Source organism: Poecilia formosa, unplaced genomic scaffold (genome assembly GCF_000485575.1).
Source record: "Poecilia formosa unplaced genomic scaffold, Poecilia_formosa-5.1.2 Scaffold134, whole genome shotgun sequence".
In the NCBI taxonomy this organism is placed as follows: Eukaryota; Metazoa; Chordata; class Actinopteri; order Cyprinodontiformes; family Poeciliidae; genus Poecilia; species Poecilia formosa.
Window position 1 is genome coordinate 855458 of NW_006800073.1, and position 22573 is coordinate 878030.

General features: G+C 38.0%; 1 protein-coding gene across 5 annotated transcripts; it reads right to left on the minus strand.

The window, feature by feature from the left end:
* Positions 1 to 8: 8 nt before the first annotated feature.
* On the minus strand, positions 9 to 21536 carry med25 (mediator complex subunit 25). Of its 5 annotated transcripts, none has more exons than XM_007562143.2 (20): positions 21383 to 21536; positions 20124 to 20292; positions 20003 to 20048; positions 19182 to 19306; positions 19002 to 19100; positions 18805 to 18925; positions 17570 to 17726; positions 15692 to 15810; positions 15492 to 15567; positions 13737 to 13963; positions 13135 to 13236; positions 11340 to 11422; positions 10102 to 10159; positions 9905 to 10012; positions 8577 to 8753; positions 2795 to 2908; positions 2616 to 2687; positions 1439 to 1609; positions 1250 to 1358; positions 9 to 435 (listed from the first exon to the last, which is right to left on the minus strand). In XM_007562143.2, the coding sequence occupies exons 2-20, from the start codon at positions 20246 to 20248 to the stop codon at positions 332 to 334; spliced, it is 2193 nt and encodes a 730-aa protein (XP_007562205.1). In that variant the 5' UTR covers positions 20249 to 20292; positions 21383 to 21536; the 3' UTR covers positions 9 to 331. The 5 variants fall into 5 exon arrangements, with proteins under 5 accessions (XP_007562205.1, XP_007562206.1, XP_007562204.1 ...); XM_007562144.2 differs by having other exon boundaries at positions 1250 to 1361; positions 2795 to 2905; positions 21383 to 21535; XM_007562142.2 differs by having other exon boundaries at positions 1250 to 1361; positions 21383 to 21535.
* Between the last annotated feature and the right edge of the window lie 1037 nt (positions 21537 to 22573).

A 22573-nucleotide genomic window follows, 5' to 3' on the forward strand; every position in this document is an offset into this window, starting at 1 on the left:
TTATTTCATCTGCAAAGACTTGACTTGATTATTTAAAAAAAGAGACAGAAAGAAAACGTCTGGTGTGAAGCATGAAGGATTAGTTTCCTCCCTGTTTCACCGTTTCCATAAAAAAAATAATCTTAATTTTTCTGCCCCCAATTAACTCTGGCAGCTCAGCAGGGCTAAAAAAAGCAACAACATGTGGCTTGTTTAATTAAATTGAACATTTAGAGAAGACAAAAAAAAAAAAGAAAATGCAAAATTATAACTCCAAATTGGAAGCAAGTTGGAAAGATTAAACTAAATAATTAAAAATCAAGATTCAAAAGTCCATTTTGGTTGCGGATCCTCAGAGAAGGTCCCTGATGACGTCCTCGTCTGTGATGCTGGGGACCTGGGGCATCCCGGGTTGGGGTATGGGCCCCCGCTGCCCTCCAGACATCAGCATCTGACCTGCACACAGACACACATGAAATATTCAGAAGCGCCGCTAATGGAAAAGCTCAGAGCGGGTTTGTTTGGACAAAAATCTGGAGCCAAAATGGAGAGGAATTTATACAATGGCACGCAGTTTATCCTGCTTCTCTGTCACACTTAAGTGTTTCAAAACAAATGTTAGACTAAAGAAAACGTGAATGAATGCAAAAAGAGATGTAATGTCGAAAATATATATAATTTCTGTAAATATCAGATGTAGTGCATTTTCACGTCTGATAGTTCAGTCGATTCGGTTTAAATGGGAACCAAACTTGCAACATTTGTTAGATTTTCAGCTGCTGCAGTTCAACTTTCACACTAACAAACTAATTGAAAAGCCTGTTCCCCTCCTCGCCTGTGGGGGCGCTGCACCAAGAACCACTGAAGAAACGACACGAAAGTTCTTTCAATTTGACCTGCTAAAAAGTTTGGACAGCACCGTTTTAAGACATTCTGGTAAAACCGTGTCTTTATTCTGCTGATTTCATGACTACGAATACATTATAGATTTTCTTGTCTGGCCTTAATACTCTGTCAAACAAACTCACAAAGGGGACGATTGGGATAAAAGCCACTTTTTGATAAGATCATTTTTAATGTATTGTTTTTTTAGAGAATTAAAAAAAAAAAGTAAAATCAGAAATGGGTCTTGTATGAAACAAATTGTTGCTAATTGCTGCTGGCTAGTCTGAAGGAGCTGAGTGGGGGAGCTTTAATAGAGGGGAATCTGCCTTTTTCCATAAATATTTTGTAATTTTATCTTGCTGTGAACAGTTGTGTGTTTGCTGACCTGTCATTGGCTGCCTCCACTGGTTCTGTATTTGAGGCCCGCCTCCTGGTGTCGGATGCACCATCTGCTGCCCCAACGCTTGGTGGGACATCATGTGAGACACGGCACCCTGCTGTGAAAACATCGTTAAATTCTACATGCAGGTATTTGGAAATTTAGCATGAAAAAGCAGCTTTCTGTTGCTCTCACCGGCTGCTGCTGACTGAGCAGGAGACTCCGGAGCTGCGGATTGGCTCCTGGATTCGGGAGGCGGAGAATAGATCCCTGTGGTTGGGGCTGTCCGCCCTGAGCAACCTGATTGGGTGGAGCTCCGCTGACCGGAGGCTGCTGATTGGTTGGTCCTGCTGCTCTCATCGTCATCTAAATGCATTAAATGCAGGTTAAAACAGACCACCAGCGATAATTTTAAGCTGAAAACAGTGAAAAAAAAATAAAAGTTTTTACACTTTATGTTGCAGAATCAGCCAAGTTATGAAAAAAAACACTGATTTATAATCCGGAAATTACGGTAATATCATTCCTCTGAAGATTAAAGAAAACCCATTCCTGATTGTAAGAATGGAGAACTACCAACAATTACATTATCACTAATAAAAATGTGTTTAAGATGCCATGACTTACAGTAATAAAACATAAAATATAAGTTTAGGATCATATTCACTTTGTCCAAGGAAAATTATGTTTGAGATCAAGCTGGAAGAATTACGCTACAAGTTATTTTATTACCTGGAAAAATGTATTTACTCTCTATTAAATGTAAAATCAGCTTGCCGTAGAAAGCGCTCACAATTTAAATGTCCTGCATAAAGTTAATTAGCGTCCTACAATAAAAACTTTTAAAAACTTATAGAGTTAACTGGACTATTAATTAGGGCCACACTAAAAAATAAGAGGTATGAGAATAAAGTCATATGGGAATAAAATCGTAATTATACGACAATAAAATCAAGATATTATGGGAAGAAATTCGTAATATTAACAGAATAGTCATACTTTTACTAGAATGATTACACATAAATTATAAAATCATAGTGTTACAAGAATAAAGTCGTAATATTAAGAGAATAAAGTCATAGTATTATATTCCTTTATTCTTGTAATATAACTATTGTTGATATAATTATTTTCTTAGTATGTCCCTCATCCTTCGACGTATTGCATAGAGCATCATGTGATACTACTTAGAAGTTGCACTGGTCCCTTTAAATAAAAGCAACTTAAATCAAGTAGTTTTGCTTTAAAAACAGGACATTGTTGACAGACCACATCAGCACCATGCCAGTCCAGTTCACACATGCATGAAGGAAACCGAGTCCAGCCCGTCTGAAAAAGGTGCAGTTTGCGTTAGTTAGTTAGTTGTTCTCACCATGCTGCTGGGCCTTTGCTGCTCCTCCATAATGGAGACCTGACTAACGGGGGGCATGCCCACCACCACAGACTGGATGCAGAGCCGACCAGAGAGGAGCAGAGACAGTTACCAGTAAGGCATGCACCTCCGCAGGCGGCCACCAGGAGGAGAAACGGAGCGGCTCTGGATTTATTTACCTGCTGCTGGACGTTGCCGTGGGAAACCGGGATGGGGCCGGGCGCCCGGTTCAGAAAGTTCTGGTTGGTTGGGACTTGATTGGGCTGCATGGGAACCCCTGCTCCACCTAACTGCTGCAAAAACAAAATATATTTAAAAAAATCTCAGTTTTTCTTGGGGAAAAAATTTGAAAATAAAATCCCTGTAGAATACAAGGTTTGGGTCGTAATGTGGGAAAAGTGCAAAGGGATAAAAAACAAAATGCTACCAAGTATTTTTGGTTCAGTTTGACATGCAAATATCTTATTACACTTTAAATAAGAAAACTAACTTAATAGTAACTTTTTAGCAAGAAATACGAGTTTATATCAAGTCATATTATTTTTTTTTAAAGTCTGAGATGTTATGCAAGTTTTGCAAAATGCATGTCATAAATAACTGTATAATCTCCTGATTAAAGAAATCTAAACTGAATATTTTACATAAAATTTCTTAGGCCTGTAAAAATCTAAAAGTTTTACTTTCAATGTTAAAGGGTGAATCCCTGCATAAATAGATAAAACAAGACTTATTGTTCAGAAATAAATAAATAAAAATATAAAAAATAAGGATAAATTTAAAAGGTCCCCAAACTAAAAATCCTGTGGTGGAGAGTTGTCAAAAAAATGATAAATTTAAAACAAAAATATATATATAAAAAAAAAAAAAGATTACAAAACAGTTTTTTATTCTTTTACGGTATTTTTGCAATTTCAAAGTCAAAGTGTTATACATAGTTTAGCTGCTAAAAACATCCACAAACATATATATTTTATCTACTTAAACAGCTCTGAATATCTAGTTCTTTTAGCAATTAGCCTGTTTTCAGTCTGTATACTCCAGTTAACGATTAATCAATCAATAAATTGATTATTTCAACAATCGATTCACGATTAATCCGAATTTTGTTGCAGTTAAACTCTGAAACTGAATTAAAGTTGAACATGGAAGAAGTTTTAATAATTTCTACATCTTTCAAGATTACAACCTGTGAGAAGCATTTAACCTGTAACTTTACAGGTTAAAGTTTGTTAAAAAGGCACGGTGAGAGCCTTACTGTGAAGACGCGCTTCCTCTAATTAAATATTTACAGGTTGTAGGTTTTAATCAATGTTTTTGAACACAAACTCTGTAAAACAGATATTTCTCACGGGTTGTTGGGTTTAAACATTGCGTTTGCTATCAAAAAGAACAAAACAAAACACAGAAATCCTGGTTGACAATTTAAAGGTTAAAAGATTCCTGCAGTAAAAAACAGACTTGTATTTATACCCCAAATGAAAAAAAGAACATAAAAGATCTTTTTGCAAAAACATGTTTAAATGTGTAAAATGATTCCTAATTGGAAAAAAATAATTAAACTTCTGCAAATCCTCAGTCTGCTGTTTGTATGCACTGCTTCTGCTGACATAAAGTGTATTTACAGCACACACATTTTCTTTATGTAATTTACAGTGTTACCAGTGTTGAGAGCTTGCAAGGCTGCATTTACACCCACTCTGTCAGACAGCAGATGGAAAGAGAAAAACAAACACTGACAACAAGTGGAGATTTTACTTTAAACCCCACCTGCAAGGTGTTCTGCACAAACCTCCCCTCAGTCACTAAACCTGCAGCAGAATCTGGAGGTTAAATTAAACGGTAACAGAAACCAGAGGCGTCCCGCAGGGTTCACACCGTCTCCAAAGTGGATCTTTCAACTGTTTTTTTGCACCTTGCCGTGTGATCAAATGTTCTGAAACGGTGCACATCTCTAAAATAGTCTTATTCACACAAAATGTGACGGTGCATATTGCTTTGCCATATGATCGACAGAAGGTGTTGACAACAGGTGAGACCGGTTCTTTTTCCCCTGCTTCCCTGCTTTGACTCACAGCTGAGCTTCAGTGGCGTTCCAGTCCTGATCAACAGGCTTCAGTGTGATGTTGGTCCTCCCTTTGCAGCCGAACAGCTTCCTCTCTTCTGGAAGGCTCTCCACAAGGTTTACGATGTTTATGGGGATTTTTGACCGTTCTTCCAGAAGTGCATTTGTGAGGTCACACACTGATGTTGGACGAGAAGGTCTGGCTCTCACTCTCTGCTCTAATCCATCCCACAGCTGTTCTGTTGGGTCGAGAACCACTCTCCATCCATGTCTTCATGGACTTTGCTTTGTGCTCGAAGGAACCAGATCCAAAATGTTCCCACAAAGTTGGGAGCATGAAATTGTCCAAAATGTCTTGGGGTTAGAGTTTCCGCTTCCATGAATAGATCCAAACTGGCTGAGACAGACTGGTAAAATATCATGCAACAATAGTTTCAGATGTTTACCAACAGCAGATAGGTGGAACCTGCTCAGGGTCATTTAACAAAATATGACCAGTGGTGTGCATCAAAGTTTCAGGCTTTCAGGTGGATTAAGAACAAATGAGAGCCCTAAAATAAAGCTGGACATTTTAAAGCTGTATTTTTATTCCAGTAACAGATTTACACCGACACCAAGAACACAGCGGGGTAATGAGTTATTGATTCCCACTGCAGTTTTTCAGAAAATGACTTTTTAAAAACCACACAAACCTCCCGTATCCAATTGTAATTAGTGTGTATTCTGGGTAATGACATCACAAGAGGCTGAAGAATCGAGTCAATTAACTTGCATTAGCAGATCTGAATATTTCAGGCTGGTTTTGAGCTGCAAGCGGCCAGATTTCAAATGTTTTGGTCAGAAATAAACTCAGAGGAGTCCAGCTGGGCTCAGACGTTATACTTCCAGAACAGTCCTCCCCCCCACTCAGCTCCTTCAGACTAGCCAGCAGCAATTAGCAAACACCTGGTGGAACTGCACATCCTTAATATGCGAGCTACTTCTCAGTGAAACGCTGGTAAAACGTCCTTAAGGGTTAACAGAGGAACGTTGTTGTGATGACTTCCTGTCGGCGGAGTTTAAGACAGAGTAGGAGTTTTTAAAGAGACAGAGACCCAATTTCAATATGTTAAATTAGGCAGCAGCATTTCTTTCTTCTTTTAAGCCAATTTTGATCTTTACAACATTTATATAACAACTTAAGTCACCACATTTACTTGATTGTGCTGTAAAATGGCACACTGCCCCTTTAAGAAGAATTATGATGGTTTACCTTTTGTGATGTCATCCGAACCACATAGGTCCAATAGCTTTTTTACATTTAATCTTGGTTATGTAAGAATTTCCAAGAAAAGCAATGGGGAAAAAAAATTAGCAAGATGCGTTTGACAGGTGAAAAACTACATCAGCAGTAAGTTTGGTTGATTTTACAATATAAAGTGTCAAGCAGCTTCAAAGATCCAGCTTCAAGCAGGATCAAAGTTCTGATTCCTTAAAAATGAAAACCAACAGCATCCAGATGCAGATACCTGCTCAGGCTTTTAGATTTAAATGTGTTGTGATGGATTTCACACTCAGGGAGACACAAGGGGAAATGAAGGGCATTTCATCTCCACACCCAGCAAAAAAATTATTAACTTAAGACTCAGGAAAGCGTGATGGAAAAACACCTTCACCCATCCATCTTGCTGAATCCGAACAAATCACCCAGGGATGCTGCTAATACGCGCTGCGCTCTCTGACCAACAACAGCCAGGAAACACACAGCTCTGGGTCTTCCCAGAAAACTAAACCCAGCTCGTTTCTCCTCCGCTGCCTGTGATTCATCTGCTGCCTTCAACTCGCTAACCTGCATCACTTCAAACGCCATAATATTCGAATCTGAAAAGGGAAGAATGCCATTTCTGCAACAAAGAAACCTCAACTACTGGTCCAAATTGAATTTTAATTATGCTAAGATTGCTGTAGCACTTCCTTATTAGCAATGCAGCACTGAATTTGTGACGATACACAAGAGGCAGAGGTAGAAAAAAAGGTCTTCATTAAAATTTCATGTCTCCTGCCTTCTCTAAATGCCCCGATACTCATACACACACGACTTATGAGTCACATATTGGGCCTCTCGCAAAGACATAAAATTAGCAGGATGGTTAGACAAGAGCCATCAACATCGATGATATCAGAGCATGAGGAGTAATGTAATCTGAATCATGTAAACTCGCCAAGCAGCTTCATTTTTAAAGAGCAACATGCTGCTTGTTCAGCAGCGAGAGGAGCTGGAGGAACGCCATGTGACGGAAAAGGCGGCTGATCCAGAGGAAACGTTGGAGAAACCTGAGCGGGTCCACCTCCAGCACCGACAACGAGGAGCGTCAGATTCTAACCTGCAGGATCGGTTCTGTTTAATGATGAAATTTACACACTTTGGACTTAAAGCTGCAGCAGAGCAGCGGCTGTGTCACGGCATTATGACGGACATTTAAAATGAATTTTAACTATTCTTGACAATTAACATGGGCATCCAATTATGAATACACTTTTCTAGTTATAGAGATGGATATAGAAAATAATAAATCACACCAAGTTCACATGAACAGTCATTTACTGGATGAAGCTACAATGTAAGAGGATTGGATGTAAAAATAAGTTCATATTTTTACCCACTCCTTTGAACATGTAGTTATACTTTACTACTGTCCTTCTTTTGCTTTGTTTTACATTTACTTTGTTTGCTTATTCTTTTATTACACTAGATTCAAATAAAGTCAAACCATTAAAGTAAAAAATAAATGAATAAACTGACTCAGTTTTCTGGACAATAAAATAAATAAAATTACTGTTAAGAAATAAATTAAGATTTTTTTTTATCTCTAGAATAAGATCAAAATATTACAGTAATAATTTTACCAAAACAAAGTTGTAATAAAAAGAGAATAAAGGCCAGAATAGTCAAACTAACACAGGATTAAAGTTGCAGTATAACCAGAATTTTAGTAATATTACAATAATAACTAGAAGTAATAAAAATACGACAAGTCATAATAATAGAAAAAAGCCTAAATATTTTGATAATAAAGTTGTAATATTAGCAGAATAAAGTGATAATAAAATGAGGATATGGGTATAATATTATGAATATAAAAAGTTAGGATACTAGCAGAATAAAGTCTTATATTAGGAGAATTAAATGGTAATTATATGAGAATTCCTCCATGAGAAATCATATAAAATAAATATTGAGCATCTTGTGAAATTATACTTCAGGATAAGTTTCAAAAATATAAAAATACTTTATCAGTTAACAATTCAGTATCAGATTATCAGTAGCAGGACTTTAAAACAATTATTTCAGATCTTTATAACCACTGAAGCTTTTCCCCTCAATAAAATGAACCTTTTTCTCATAACTTTACAACCATTTTCCAGTAATATTGCATCTTTATTCAGCTAATATTATAACAATTCTCATAATTTAAAAAAGACATAAAGCAAATCTCTTATTCTCGCCGTGATACTCAGTCATAAAATTAGGAGAACGTCACATTTTTCTTGAAATGTTTGACATCAAACACCACCGAGTTACATCTGCAGCGCATCATGAGAGCATTTTGAATGTGGTTCAAAGAGCCGGCTGCAGCCTGCACAACGAAGATCAAAGCACTTTACGAGGCTCAGGAGGGATTTTAAAATTATATCGTTATGAAACATTTCTCATCATGAACGATAAAATCCTATTAATTACATCTGAAAACTGACAGCATTGTCTCAGCTCTTATTTCCTATTTTATCCACTGCTGGTTACATGAAAGCATCAATAAATATCAATAAATTAAAAGGTGTGACTATGTGAGGAGTTCAGTGATCAGAATCAGACCATTTCATCCTGAAGAGCCCTCTGACCTCTGACCTCTGACACTCACCGCTCGGTGCTGCTGGACCTGCTTGTGGTTGGTGATGACCTGCCGGATGCCGTTGACGAAGCCGCTCTGGTCGTTGGGGATGAGGCCCATGAAGATCTTCTTCTTGGAGGAGTAGAGCAGCATCAGGACCCGAACTTCACACGGCGAAGTCGTGTGGGGGAAATGCACACATCCTGCCTATATAAACACATACAAAACATTTATTTACACGTCATTCAGGGCCCATTTCAGGCCTAATTTTGTAATTTTCATAGCAATGTGTTATTTTCTTTATCAGTTTAACACATTTGTCTGGACTGTTGTGTCTTTAGACGCCGTCCAACCTTTAAGGTCAACAGAGAGCTGAGAGTTTTCTCTCACATCCAGCAACACAAACTGCTAAACATTTTAATAGATTCGGTTCGAATGGGGACCAAACTTTCACACCAAACCCTTTTAAAAACCTGTTCCCCTCCTCGCCTGTGGGGGCGCTGCACCAGGAACCACTGAAGGAAACGACACAAAAACCTCTGAAGAAGACACTTAGTGACACCTCCTCCTTCATAAAATGGAAACAAAAACGTAGTAGCGTCAGATTTTAGTAGCTGTAGGATTTTTATTTTGGTTTTGGCAAAAATAAACGACATTTCTTGGACTAGACACCCGCATTTGTTATGGTTGTATTTACCCAGAATGCCCTGCGCTACGTTTGTTTTAATCAACTCTTTGTTTAACTGTTGATGCCACTGGGGCTTTTATACCTTGTGCAGCTCTTTGGTAAACTTGGGCTTTCCTTATTCATGTAATTTACAAGTGTTATTTATTTTTTTATTTATTTTGCACATGGATGCCTCGTCTCAGTTGACAACAGAACAGAAAATGTGGATTTTTTTCATTGTATTTTTGTCCGTTTCATTGTCTTTTTGTTGTTTTCCCCAGGATAGAAAAGAAAAACAGAAACAATCAGAGTCTGGCTTCATAAACCGAATACAAATGGTGTTAATTCATAATGTGCCTTCGGTGGAGCATATAGTGAATTAGAGATGCAGCTCTGCTTGTTTTTTCACTAGTTTTAACAATAAACCTTAAGAACTAGGTTTATATTTTACAAAAGAATATTTCCATCTGAAGTGAAAGAACATTTAAAATATTTAGGCAGAAAATTAAGACATCATGTGGGTAAAAAGCCTTTTCCAGAGTTTCTATGACTGGAACAAGTAGTAACGTTCAGGCCACCTAGTGGCCAGAGAAGGGACCTGCGCTTATATTTCACCAAAAGTAAAGTCATAAATTATAAAGTTCAACAAAAGTAAAAACACATTTGAGGTTTAGCAAGAGTAAACACTCACAAAACCATTGGCCATGATGCGATAAAGGCCCCGCAGGGAATCCATGTCTTTGCTGGTGAAGAGAAACTGAACCATTCGAGAGTTTCTGAACAGGTGCCCTAAAGTCGTCTGCAGGAAAAACAAGACGGGTTATAATTTAAAGCATCACTCCAGAAGTTTCTGCTGCATAAAATGCTGTTAAAAAACAGCTGGCTCACCAGTAGCTGCTGTGGGATCAGCTGCATGATGAGCTTCTGTGGCCACTGGTCTGTGTTGCTGCAAGGAGACGAAAGCAACACGATCACGGAAAAACGAAAACCGACAGCAAAGCCAGGAAACCGTTTAACGAGGGTCAAAATGTGGCGTAAAATTCAATTAAACCCAAAAACACTGTTTATCCCAAAGGGGAAACTGAATGTTGTCATAACTCATATCATCCAAGTATCTTCACAGAATCGCTGCGGATGGCGATGCGGCGCTGCAGGCAGGAAGGAGAGCAGTCAGTCTTCCAACCAATCGGAAGCAGCCTCTGACTGAAGACCAAATTAGCGCCAAACGTTTGTGCAGCAAGAATTTTTGCTCATTTAAAAGAAATTGTTTCCAGAGGTCAACCAGCCCACCACATTTACAAAATATAACAACTAAATTTGTTAATCAACTGCAAAGCAAACATTTTAGCAGCACAAACATACCACAATAACTCTTAGCATTTTTTATTATTATTATTTTAATGCTTTGGCAGAGGTGGGGAGGACGAGTCGTTTTCTGGTGAACCTTAAATTTAACCCCATAAACAAAACATTTTGACGCACAAATGTATTACAGCTGATTGACACAACATTTAGCCTGATTCTGTAAATGTGGGCTGGTTGACATTTAATTTCATCTTTAAAACAATTTTTGCTGCACAAACGTCATTTTTGTTTAATTTGTTAGTTTGTGGAGCCCAGCTTCACCCAGGTCTGACGCCAACAGCTCAACGTCCAGGCGGGGGACAATGTTCCACTTCAACATATCCTGGATGACATCAGTGGTTGGAAAACCCTGCTAATCCATCCCCTTTGCTTTTGCCGCTCCTTTTTAATTCTCCATCTGGCCTTATGGTTGGAAAGTTGTGCAGAGAAAGACTCTGGAGTCGAGAATATCGATAGAAGAGATGGTCTGAACTTTTTCCGGCCTCTCTCTGCTCTTTGGGCCATGAAATCTCCTTTTCGACTCCTCTGGAGTTTCGGATTGTAGTTCAGGTTTTATTTAAGCTTCTGAGATGCTAATCGTACGGCATCCAGATGCTAAAGGCGACTAAATGAGCATGTGAGGAAACCCCCGATTAAAGCTGAGCTATCCGAGCTGCAGCATCTGTCGAGAGAATCCTACTGAGAGCACCTTAAATAACTGACCATAACAGATAGGAACACATGGTAAAACGTGACCTCTGACCCCGGCTTTAGCTACTCACAGGTTTTCTCCTTGGTTGACGAAAACTTGACAGGGCAGGGAACGCGTCAGCTTGGTTGAGTCCATAGACGAGGCTTTGGGCTTCTGTGGAAATAAGGAGAAACAAACTGCTTAGTCGGTCTGAGAAGTTCCAGATGTAAAATAACATTTTTCTTCTCAGCATTAAGAGTGGAAGCAGTTCAGGCGTGAACTGCAGCGTTTCTGAGGCGTCGCCCAGGAAAAAGACGTGCGGCTTGTCCAGCTCGGACCTTTGTCAGTGACCCCAATCAGGACAAGCAGTTACAAAAAGTCCCAGCGGGAGAACTGCCAGGCCTCATCTTCAGGGCATCAATACAGGATAAATGATTAATCAATCACACATTAGTCAGGCCCACTGTACTCAATTACAGATTTATTGCAGTGAAGACAAATGGGTAATTTATTCTAAGTGCTGGCTAAGGCAGAAAGGACATGGAGTAAAGACGTAGAGAGCAACAAACAATTCTTTCTGCTCTAAATCAGGGGCTGATTACGATTGTTGGCGAATCCCAGGGAGAAAAACCCACACCGATCATACTACGCCGATGATGCTGCGCTTTAAAAAACCTCCCTCTCATCAACAACTGCTTCCTCCAAATGACTTTCAGATGCTGCAGTTTAATTCTTCCCAATACGAACCGCCAGATGAGCCACCTGGAGGAGGAAACCGCAGATTACAGCAACGTTTCATGCTCCCAGTTTGACCCGTTTATGGATTTAGACTTTACGAAGCTTCTCAATCTTATTCCTATCCATTTAACCGGCTTCGATAATTCTGACAAACGGATGAGGGAGGATGGGACGACGGTCGATGGCAGCCATTGATCGGCCCGGTGCGAACACATATGGTGTCCCATACGAGCCACATCAACGCAGTGAAACTTCCTGGTTCTGCACTGTAAACCGGATCAATCTGACCTTGTGCTAAAGCGGTGGAAGGAGGACGGTAAGCGATACGTGATTAATCAAACTGCACAGCAATCGATAACAAGGGGTTATTAGGAATTTGCACCATGGTGGCTTCAGGGTGATGATGATGACATCACGTTACTCCACCTGCAGCTTTGTGTTCATCAGTTACACCCAGGGGTCAAAGTTCTGATTTTAAACTGTTTAAGATGAAAACCAAAGGAGTGTTTGTATTATTCACTGTTATGACTCAAATAATGAAAAATGTTCTCATATAATTTGAATGCAAAGAGTTTTAAGAACATATTGTTATATTATGGCCCATGTGATCTTGGAGGAGGCTGGTGACGCCACAGTTTTCCATTCACAGAGAAAAACAAGCCATGAAAGGGGATTCCTAAAGGAGCTGGGTGTGCTGGCTCCCATGTCTCTGCTCGGCTTTCTAACCTTACAGAGATCTAAAGAGGAGCGGCAAAAGCAAATGAGGTGGATTAGCAGAGCTGATGGCATCATGCGGGACACGTCATTGTGGAATATCATCTCTGCTGCCTGGACATTGAGCTGGTAGCTTCATACAGCAGCAGTCTTCAGTCAGAGGCTTCTTCAGGCTGGTTGTAACACTGACTGCTATCATAGATCCTTCCATGGTGTGGCATCACCAAGCCACCGACTCTTTGAAGTTACTTGGATAATAATTAAAAATCATACAGAATTTGTTCCAAGCATCTTACTGGAAAGTTTTGTGGAAGGAAAAAAACAGCCTCTCTGTATTGTTTTTTGGGTGCTAGAGCCTTTTTGGCAGCTAGGTGTGATATTTGCAGCGTGAGGAAAAAGGGCAGTTCGCTGAAAGTCCCTGGGTTCTGGGTTACCTCTTGCCACTCCAGAACGCCGGTCCAGGCCATAACCTTATTGGCCATGCCCTGAGGCTGACCCATTGGGTTTGCAGTAACTTGACCTCCGGGAACGCCGGCCTGCGGACAGAAGAAAGGAGTTAACATTTTTAATGTAAGTGTGCTGTAGTGAGATATGCATTTTAATTAGGGAAACATATTCTGGAGGGAAATGTTACTTAGTTTCTGAAGAAAACCAAACTGATGCAGCTGTGATCTTCAGGAGAAAATAAAACATTTGGTTTTGACCACATTGAAAATCCATTCTGATATTTAGGTTCAGACATTTTACCGAGTTAGCAGCTGCAGCATCAATTAAAGCTCTAGTATTAAAAAATAAAATCTAATCCTGTCTCTCATTTGTCCGTCATTCAGACCGAGGTGGTCCAATCAGAAACGAGTCGACCTCTTCCAATAAAAGCCAGCAACAGTTTCACAGCAAGCCAGCCTCCTCAACCTGCCACTGCTCCCACTTCACCAATTAATACCGGATCCCTTCAATAAGTTAACCTGAGTCCCTGCAAATAAAATAATAATGCATAAAACGCCACTGATGACATGAAAAATCTAAATTGTCTTACGATGTTGGGCTGTGCTGACGGCGCCGTGGGCTGATTGGGCTGCGGCTGCTGACTGCCCACCAGCTGGCCCGGGGGCGGAACGGCTTGCTGGGGATTGGGGGGAACCTGCTGGGGCATCGTCAGCTGGTTCACCGTGGTAACCGTCGGTAGGCTAGGCTGCCCGTGCTTTGGCCCGGGGACCGAAGAAATCGGCTGATTCTGGAATGGCGAACTGGCAATTCCTGTGACTGGAAGAAAGAAAACAAAAACGAGCGCAAACGTTACAGGAGATTTGATTTAAATATGATGGAAATAAAACATTTATCCAAAGAACTCCAGACTCCCAAAGCAAGCAGAAAGAAGCTCCTCGCTCTTATTTATCGAGTGGAAAAGTTTCAGGTTCCTGTTAAGAATGGCAGAGTGAACAGTGCTAACATATGGAAAGCCAGTTTAATATACAATGTACAGTCTGAATGTGTTGTTTTAGCACAATTAAGGTTTTTCCGACAATTAATCCTGTCAAGAAACAATTAATTTAATGGAAAAGCTTTCACTGACACTCCTTCATTTGGCAATAAAATGTAAACAGTTTTGCATTTTAGGCAATAAATGCATATTTTCTTCTTTAAATTTGCATCTTTTAAATCTTTGCATTGTCTGGTTAAATTTTGTTTGGTACTTAGTTTTTACCATGTATTTAAATATTGTTTGTTTTTATGTTAAATTATATAAGGCGACCTCGAGTGTCAAGAAAGGCACCTACAAATAAAATGCATTATTCTTATTGTTTATTATTTATAATATTGACTAAATATTTAAGTGGTTAAATGAAAAATGTTTCAAAATGTGCCAACTTTTTATTCAATTACTCATCAAAATAATCAATAACATAATCAGTTAGAAAAATAAGTTATTTGCAGCCCTAATTAGATTTATTATTTATTGTATAATCACTGCAAGTTTGTTTTACATCATTCAGCTACAATGGGGGCTTGGAACCCATTTATTTTACTTTTAATAAGAAAAAAACACAAATTGTTGGTTCAAACTCTAAATTATGTGGTTTTTACTTTAAGCTTCTGTTTTAGAGCTAAAAACGGTTCAGTTTCTTATATTTCTCTCCACATTTTTTATTGAATAAATGCCATGATTTGTAATTAAAAATATTATTCTTTTGATGTAATTTGTGTGTATTTTATATGTTTTTACACCATAAGAACTCAAAATCTTACCAAGTATTTTGTTTTTGTAGTTTCTAGTAAAAATATCTTCGTACACTTGAAATAAGACAAAACTAACCCACAAGACATTTTTCAGCACAATATAGGAACTTGTTTTGAGTCAATATTTCTTAGTATAAATAAAGCAAATATTAGTTCTACTGGCAGATTTTTTCACTTGTATGAAAATGTCTTAAAAGCCACAACCTGCCAGTATATTTATTAACATTAAGGAATAATTGGCTCAAAAGAAGCCAATATTTTGATGAAAAGTTATTTGTAAGCTAGTTGTGTCTTATTTCAGGTGTATGAAGATATTTGCACTAGAAACTACACAAAAAATACTTCCTAAGACTTTGTGTACTTCTGCAGTGAAAAGGTGTAAATTCTGTGCATCAACAACCTCAGACCTCCACAAAAACAAAGTGGCTGGTAAACATCTCAGACATAACAGGGAAGAAAATCCCAGACATGGCAGATAAACAGAAAAAAAAGCAAAACAAAGCTTGGCAAAAATTAATTATTCTGAAAAGCTTAGCACCTCCTGTGAACTTACAGCGATTCTTCTGGTTATTGGCTGCATCCACGGCCATCTGTGCAGCCACCTGAGCAGGAGTCAACGCAGGCTGATTCTGCAGGAAGCAGATTAAACGTACAGCGTCAAACATTTTCCAGAGGAAGACAAACACCACGTTCTGAGCGCGCGCCAAAAAGCAGGTGGCAGGAATCAGCATGAAGGCGCCTGCTCGCCGTTACCTGATAACTGTGTGCAGGGTTGATGGGTGGGGGGGCCTGCGAGGGTCCGACAACAGACTGGCCAGGCGGCGGCTGAGGAGGGAGGACCGGTTTGTGTGGAGGTCCTCCGCCTGCGGAAACTAAAAGATGTTTCCATGAGACCAAAACTGAAAATGTGCTCTGCAGAAGGTGTTGGGGTTCATGCATTTCTCTCTCCTACACACCAAAAAAACGGTTCAAAACAACTAAATCTTTCCGTCAGACCGCTAAAACCTTCCTCAGAATAAATACGGCGCAGAAAAATTGTGAAAAAGCAAATAAGGTGTGAAAATTAACACCCATAAATTATTTAGCAACTACATAAATAGAAGAAACCTTGAAGTTCATAAAGTAAAGAAACATGTAAGTGGATGATAAAATAGTTTTTCAAATGTCAAATAAACACATATCTAAAGTTTGCACACAGCAATGTGTTTATCAGATATTGCAAGCCAGATGTAGGAAACGCTCAGCATTGGGCATCGACATGATGCAGCAAACTTTGCACGAGCATGTTGCCGTGTTCCCCATTTCTTCCACAAAAACAGCGCTTGGATTGTTTTACAGAAATATGCCAAACTGCTGTCAAATCTGGAAGTGATGTGAGCAAATATGATTCGTCCAAATGAGGTGCAAAGCCTCCAGAGGTGCTAATCTAAATAATCCAAAAGGATTTACCCAAAACGGCGCCACACTACAGCAGGAGAATTTCAGCAGCTGTTCCTCAGAGTAACAAAGGAAAGTGACAGAATGTAATGACGTTCAACACAGAGTACAGCTGCAGTAAACCAGCAAAAAAACAAAAACTAAACCCTTCGCTCTTCATTACGAGTTAAAACTGTTACTAAACATTCAGTGTATTTCGTTAAGGACTGACAGATTTAGAGAATAGCCTGGTTTCAACTAAATGTAACCATCGAGCTTCGACTGTCAGGATTAATAAACTTTTCTATAGATCTATGTGTCTGTTGTTCCCCAACCGTTCCAGTCTCTGCTGTAGATGTTTGAGGCACAGAGGTACGTTTTCTACGGACCTTTTGGAAAGATTTCCATTGTGAACACGTTTTGGCCTTTAGCTTCTCATTTTCTCTGTTTTACCTTTTGAATGCAACTATTTGGATCTATATTCTAAATCTTTGCCAACAATTCTTCGATTTCTTGCTAATGAGTGCATTTTGATGCTATTGTGTCACAACGGTGAAGATTTGGATGACGCAGATATCCGTCGTCCTTCCTGTGGAAAAACTGAGTCGTGATCAAATTGGACATATTTTTGAAGCTTTGGGGACCAGTTGAGTCTTTCCTACTTAATCCCTAAGATTTCTGTCTTTCATCATTTTATTTTACTCATTTATCTGCTTATTTTTCCTGCTTTTTGTCTCAGAGAGGCCGTGAGGTGAAACGGACTGGAGGGGGAAGCCAACTGCTTATTCATGTGGGATATTTTCACTGCAAAGAAACAAAATATTGCCAAGTATTTATTTATTTAGTTTCTACTGCAAATATTTTACTAAACTTGAAATAAGACAAACTAACTTAAAAGTAAGATTTTGGCAAAATATAGCAGCTTGTTTTAAGTAAATAATTCCTTAATATTGATGAAAAAGTTCTTGTTCCACTGGCAGATAAATGAGGTTATAATGAAGAAAATGTCTCCTTATAAGCAACAATCTGCCAGTTACTGATAATGTGTGTGTGTGTGTGTGTGTGTGTGTGTGTGTGTGTGTGTGTGTTTTCATTTGTTCTTTGTGTTTGTAACTGATTTAAAATTAATATAAACTAAAACTAAGGAGTCCAAGTCCAGTCTCAAACTCGTGTCGCTTCTCCACTGAACCTGGTGAGACCTGGGATGTTTCTCACCGGGCAGAGAGATTCCTCTGACCAGCACCATGTGGAACGGGTCCTGGCTGTAGTCCGGATGCGGCTCCACGGCGCCGGTCACCGGAGACGCCCATTCGAACAAAGCCCTGAGAGCTGGCAGCTTCCGCGGAGCGACCACAGAGAAGTGAATCCCTCTCTGCAGAAAAAATTACAAAAAAAAATTATTTTTTTTATAATCCTTCGCAATCAATGCTGACACACATTATAAAACTCTACACTTTTCTGGGCTAATATTTACAAACATGAATCAATTTTCAAACTATTTCTGACATTAAAATGTTTCATGTGATTTGCTTTCAACTTGTTAGCAGCAATTTAAAGTTAAATAAATGATATTTAAGGAGTTAATAAAGTTATTCTTTGTCATTCTTTATTAAACCAAAATGAAAACATTTAAAAGCCGAGTGGTAAATTAAGCACAATGGGGCTTAAACAATGAATCGGATTAATTGTGATGAATTGAAAACTGAAACAATTGTCAACTAATTTAGTAATTGATTAATCGTTAAGAAAATTACAGGTAATTTGCTGAAAAAAAAATAACATAATTCACATTAGTAATTAAGCCAAAACTGTACAAAATATAAATTCATTTTGTATTTAAGATAAAAAAAAACACCTTGTAAAAATGTTTTACCCAAAACTCTTCAAGTGGAAAAGTTTTAGTTTCACCTGGTTTAAATTTTAGGCAATAAAATGTCAAATTTATTTATATAGCACTTTTAAAAACCGGTTTAAAACTGCACCAAATGCTGCACAAAAACAATAAGAGAATAAGCTGATGAAAAGAGAAATAATAAAAATAAATAAAAATAAAGTGAAACAGTAAGAATAATAACTAAATAAAATAAAAAATAAAACATCACAACAAAAAAATGCTTATTTTCTTATTTTAAAAATGTCTAGATTTTATTATTGGCATCTTTTAATGTATTTCTAATATTGTATAAAAAATGTTTAAGTGGTTAAATTAAAAAAAATTTATAAAATGCACCTGTTTTTATCTGATTAGTTGATTAATCATCAGAATAATCAAATACTAAAATAATAGTTACTCCAAGCAAAAAAAAAAAAAAAAAAAAAAAACATTTCTAAAGAGGAAGTAACATTCAAATTGGTTCTACTTTAAATATTACATCTTGGAAAATGCTTAGAGCTGATTAATTACACCTGAAGGCTTGTATTGGAGCAGAACAGGGCATGACGTCTCTTACATCTCTGATGATTTTGACCAAGTTGTCCGCTGTGAAGCCAGTGTAGCTGACGCTTTCCACGGCAGGAAGCAGATATGGAGGGGAGTTACACAGCAGCACACACACCTTATGCGTTTGACCTCTGCAACAGTGCACAAAATGACAAATTAATCTCAAATAACACACAGATTTGAAGATATGAAGAGACACCAGCTTACATTTGTTCTCTCATCTTTTTAAAGTCGTCAAAAAGCTGCAGGGCCACAGAAAGTCCCTCTGCGATGAGACTGCAGCTTTCAGCTCCGCCTCCCATGAACCTGCAGGAAACCAAAAGCTAAGAATCATCCCAGCTCCGAGGACAAATATTGATCTGGATTAAAGAAGATGAAGTTATTTACTGGATGCTGTCGATCCACGACACGAACTCGAAAGCAGAGCTGGTTGGTGCGTGACACTGGACGTAAGACTCCGGCGCGCAGTCAACCGTGTTGAACACCACCAGACCGTACTGCGTCCCTCCATACTGCAGGAAACAAAGTGATGCTCGCCTTCAAAAAACACTCCGATTTCAGACAGAATATGAAGTGAGTGGGGATGTAAACAATTAATGGGATATTAGGATAAAATTAGCTCAAATCGATTAACTAATAATGTCAGTTTAGACTTCTTTTAGTGGTGTAGTTTGGCAGCCATCCAGCAGAGGGCGCCGCTGGTCAACTCTAAACGGAGCTAAGATGGCGGAAAATAGAACGGGAGAAAAGAAACGATCTAATCAGGGATGAAAAATGCGCTTCATACGAATCTGGTTAAAGTATAAACACTCTACAAGCTTCTTAAATTTCATGTGAATAGCGCTCACGCTTAATCGATTTGCTACGAAGGTCAGGAAGTGACGACACAATAGCGGAGAAGATAACAGAAAACGAACAGACAAGACGCGAATAAGCCTGAGAAATAATGTGAGAAAACCATGATTTTCCAATCATTCAGTCAGTATTTAACACGGCTGACACAAAAACGTGTTTTTAAATTCAGCGTTTTGCGAAAAACGTGTTATGGAAAGGCGGCCGGGCCTCTTGGTACAAAATAAAACTCAGGTTTTTAAGAAAATGGCCGCTTATCAATTCATCATTAGTCGATTGGTAAAAGTAATCAGCTTTAGATTAACTCATTAATCGATAACTTGCATCCCTTATAGAGCGGTAAGAAGAGCACTCACGTCTCCACCGAAATCTGTTTCTGCAGGAGGGCCTCCGTTGAAATATCTTGAAAAATAAATCAATATGGGAGTTAATTAAGGACACAATGAAACTTTCCAGTTTGGATGTTCAGGAACTTACTCAATGGCTGGAAGAATGTAGTTTTTCCTTAAAGACTCAAAGTACGGTCCGAGGTTGGCCGTTCCTTCGATGACGAACACCACATCAGCAACCTGGCTGGGCCCAGGTTTGGTGGAGGGCTCCATGCCTGCAGCTGAGCTCAATCCAAGGAAGGAGGAGGAAATGTCATCTAAATACAAGCAGACAGGAAAGAATATTCACACCCCTGAAACGGCTTTGAGCTGTTGTCACAAAATCCAAGGTACCTTATTGAGATTCTATACAACAGACCAACAGAAAGTGGTGACTTATTTTACATAAATGATTATATCCAGCCCCTCTTTACTCTGATACTCCTAAAAGCAGATTAATTTGTGAATAAAGAATAAAAATGAGTAACTCTGTAGTCCAGATAAAAGTTAAATTAAATAAAAAGTTTGTAATATTTAAAAATGTATAACTGTAATTTGGCTGGTGAGGGCCACATTTCTTTTATTCTCAAACCTTTTAATAAAAACCTTTATGCAAACCCTCTTAGTGTCTGTTTAACTTATAGCAAAGCTATAATGTGTTCTTAAATTGATAAGTGTTTCTGATGTTTGGAATGGATAAATGTGTTATGGCTTTAAGTTTGATCTGAATAAATCACAGAAATGTCTTGTTCTCTCCTTTAAAACAGTAAGTTATTTAGAAATTATCTTACTTTAAATTATCTGAATGTGCACACAACATACAAAAGAAAAAGAATTGTCAATATATATAAGTGCAAACATTTTAGTCACAGTTTATAATGTATCAGAACTTGGAAAGGAATTAATTTTAAGCTGCGCAGGTGGTTTTACAAGTAGATTAAAGTCACAATCTGTACTTTAAAGCACTCCCAGAATCACCTATTTTAATATTTTGCAATTAAACAAGATATCGTAAAACATAAATTGTGTTTTAAACACTGAGTAGGCTGTGTAATAATGAAATCCATGTCATCGTGTTTAAATTTGGAGAAAAAGCTGATCAAAAATGGTAGAATTAGCCCTTTACTCCAGCTCCAAATCGACATCATACCTGTTAATTTGTTAGTAGCTGATTTAAAAAGCCAGCCTAAGCTAAATCCAAGTAAACATTTTTTCGCTTAATCAAGTCCATATGAATCTAAAATCAGAATCAATAACCGGTGTGATTCAACAGAGCTTCTTATTTAACATTAGCATTAGCAATAGTGAGAGTGTTGGAGTCTACATTGTCTCCTTATAACAGGAAGTTAGACAGCGGTGTGGACTAACCTGCTACTTCACGGCAGTCCGTTAAAGCGTAGGATCGGGAAAACCGGAATCAAATCAGTCTTAATATAAACTAAACCGCACAGCTGCGAGGTTAGCGTGATCATAAATAAACTTATTTGTTTGATTTTTTACGGAAATGACGTCTAGACCCGCCCACCAAGACGTAACACGTCTTCTTCTTCTTCGCTTTTGGTCATAGACATAATATAAGATTATTATATCCGATTACTTATATTACTTAGATTACTTATATTATGTCTATGGCTTTTGGTTAGAACAGAAGACACCACAGGGGGCGCAGTGCTTCCTTCCACAGGTCTGAACGTTAAAGACTGCTAAGGACACGTGGACGCGCCCGCCATATTGGCAAGGGAGATTGGTGCTCGAAAGAGAAGAAAACGGGTGGAAATGTGCGTTTCCAAAAGCCCTATAAGAGCTTCAGGGTTACATTATAGATGAAAATTGTTTGCCACAAAATTATAAATTAAATTAAAAGTGTTGAATTCTTAAGAAAATACTTTAAAGAAATATTTACATATAATAGGAAAAGGTGAAAGTAATACTATATTCAATTGTTTTTAATTAGATTTTTTTATTAACTATAACAAACAATAAAATAATAATAACAATAATAACAACAGTCACTCACTGGCAGTAACAGTTAACATAATAGAATATGTTTAGGTACAATAAAATAAGATAAAATGCTTTAAAGCATTATTTAATGTGTAAAAAAATACAATTCAGACAAGTAAGTAGTTGAAATTATCTTTGGTATTATCTGAGCAGTTTTATTTGCAAACTATACCTGGCCCTGCTTCAGTGTTTCCCTTTGTGTCACTCTGGGACATATTCATTGTCAGAATTATTGTTCCAACTTTGTTTTCAATAATCATACACAGAGAAAAAAAGAAGAAAATCTTAACTTAGTTTTGGTCAGGATTTTCATTCATAATATCCAAGTACTCTTGAAATGAGGCAAAACTAACTTATAAATAAAATCTTAGCAAGAAATACGCACTTGTTTTAAGTCAATAATTTCTACAAAAAAAAGATTAACTAGTGCCGGTGGCAGATTATTTAACTCATAACAAAACTTTTTATTTTTCCAGATTCATTTGTAATAATAATAATAATAATAATAATGGTTCTAAATAGTAAAAATTAACTAAGCCTATAGACAGAACTTCA

Coding starts and splice junctions, on each gene's coding strand:
- med25 (XM_007562142.2), bottom strand. CDS start 20,248: ATGGAGCCCTCCACCAAACCTGGGCCCAGCCAGGTTGCTGATGTGGTG. Junction 18,926..19,001: donor AAAAAGATGAGAGAACAAAT/GTAAGCTGGTGT, acceptor GCACTGTTGCAG/AGGTCAAACGCATAAGGTGT. Junction 10,160..11,339: donor GTCAACCAAGGAGAAAACCT/GTGAGTAGCTAA, acceptor GTCTCCTTGCAG/CAACACAGACCAGTGGCCAC.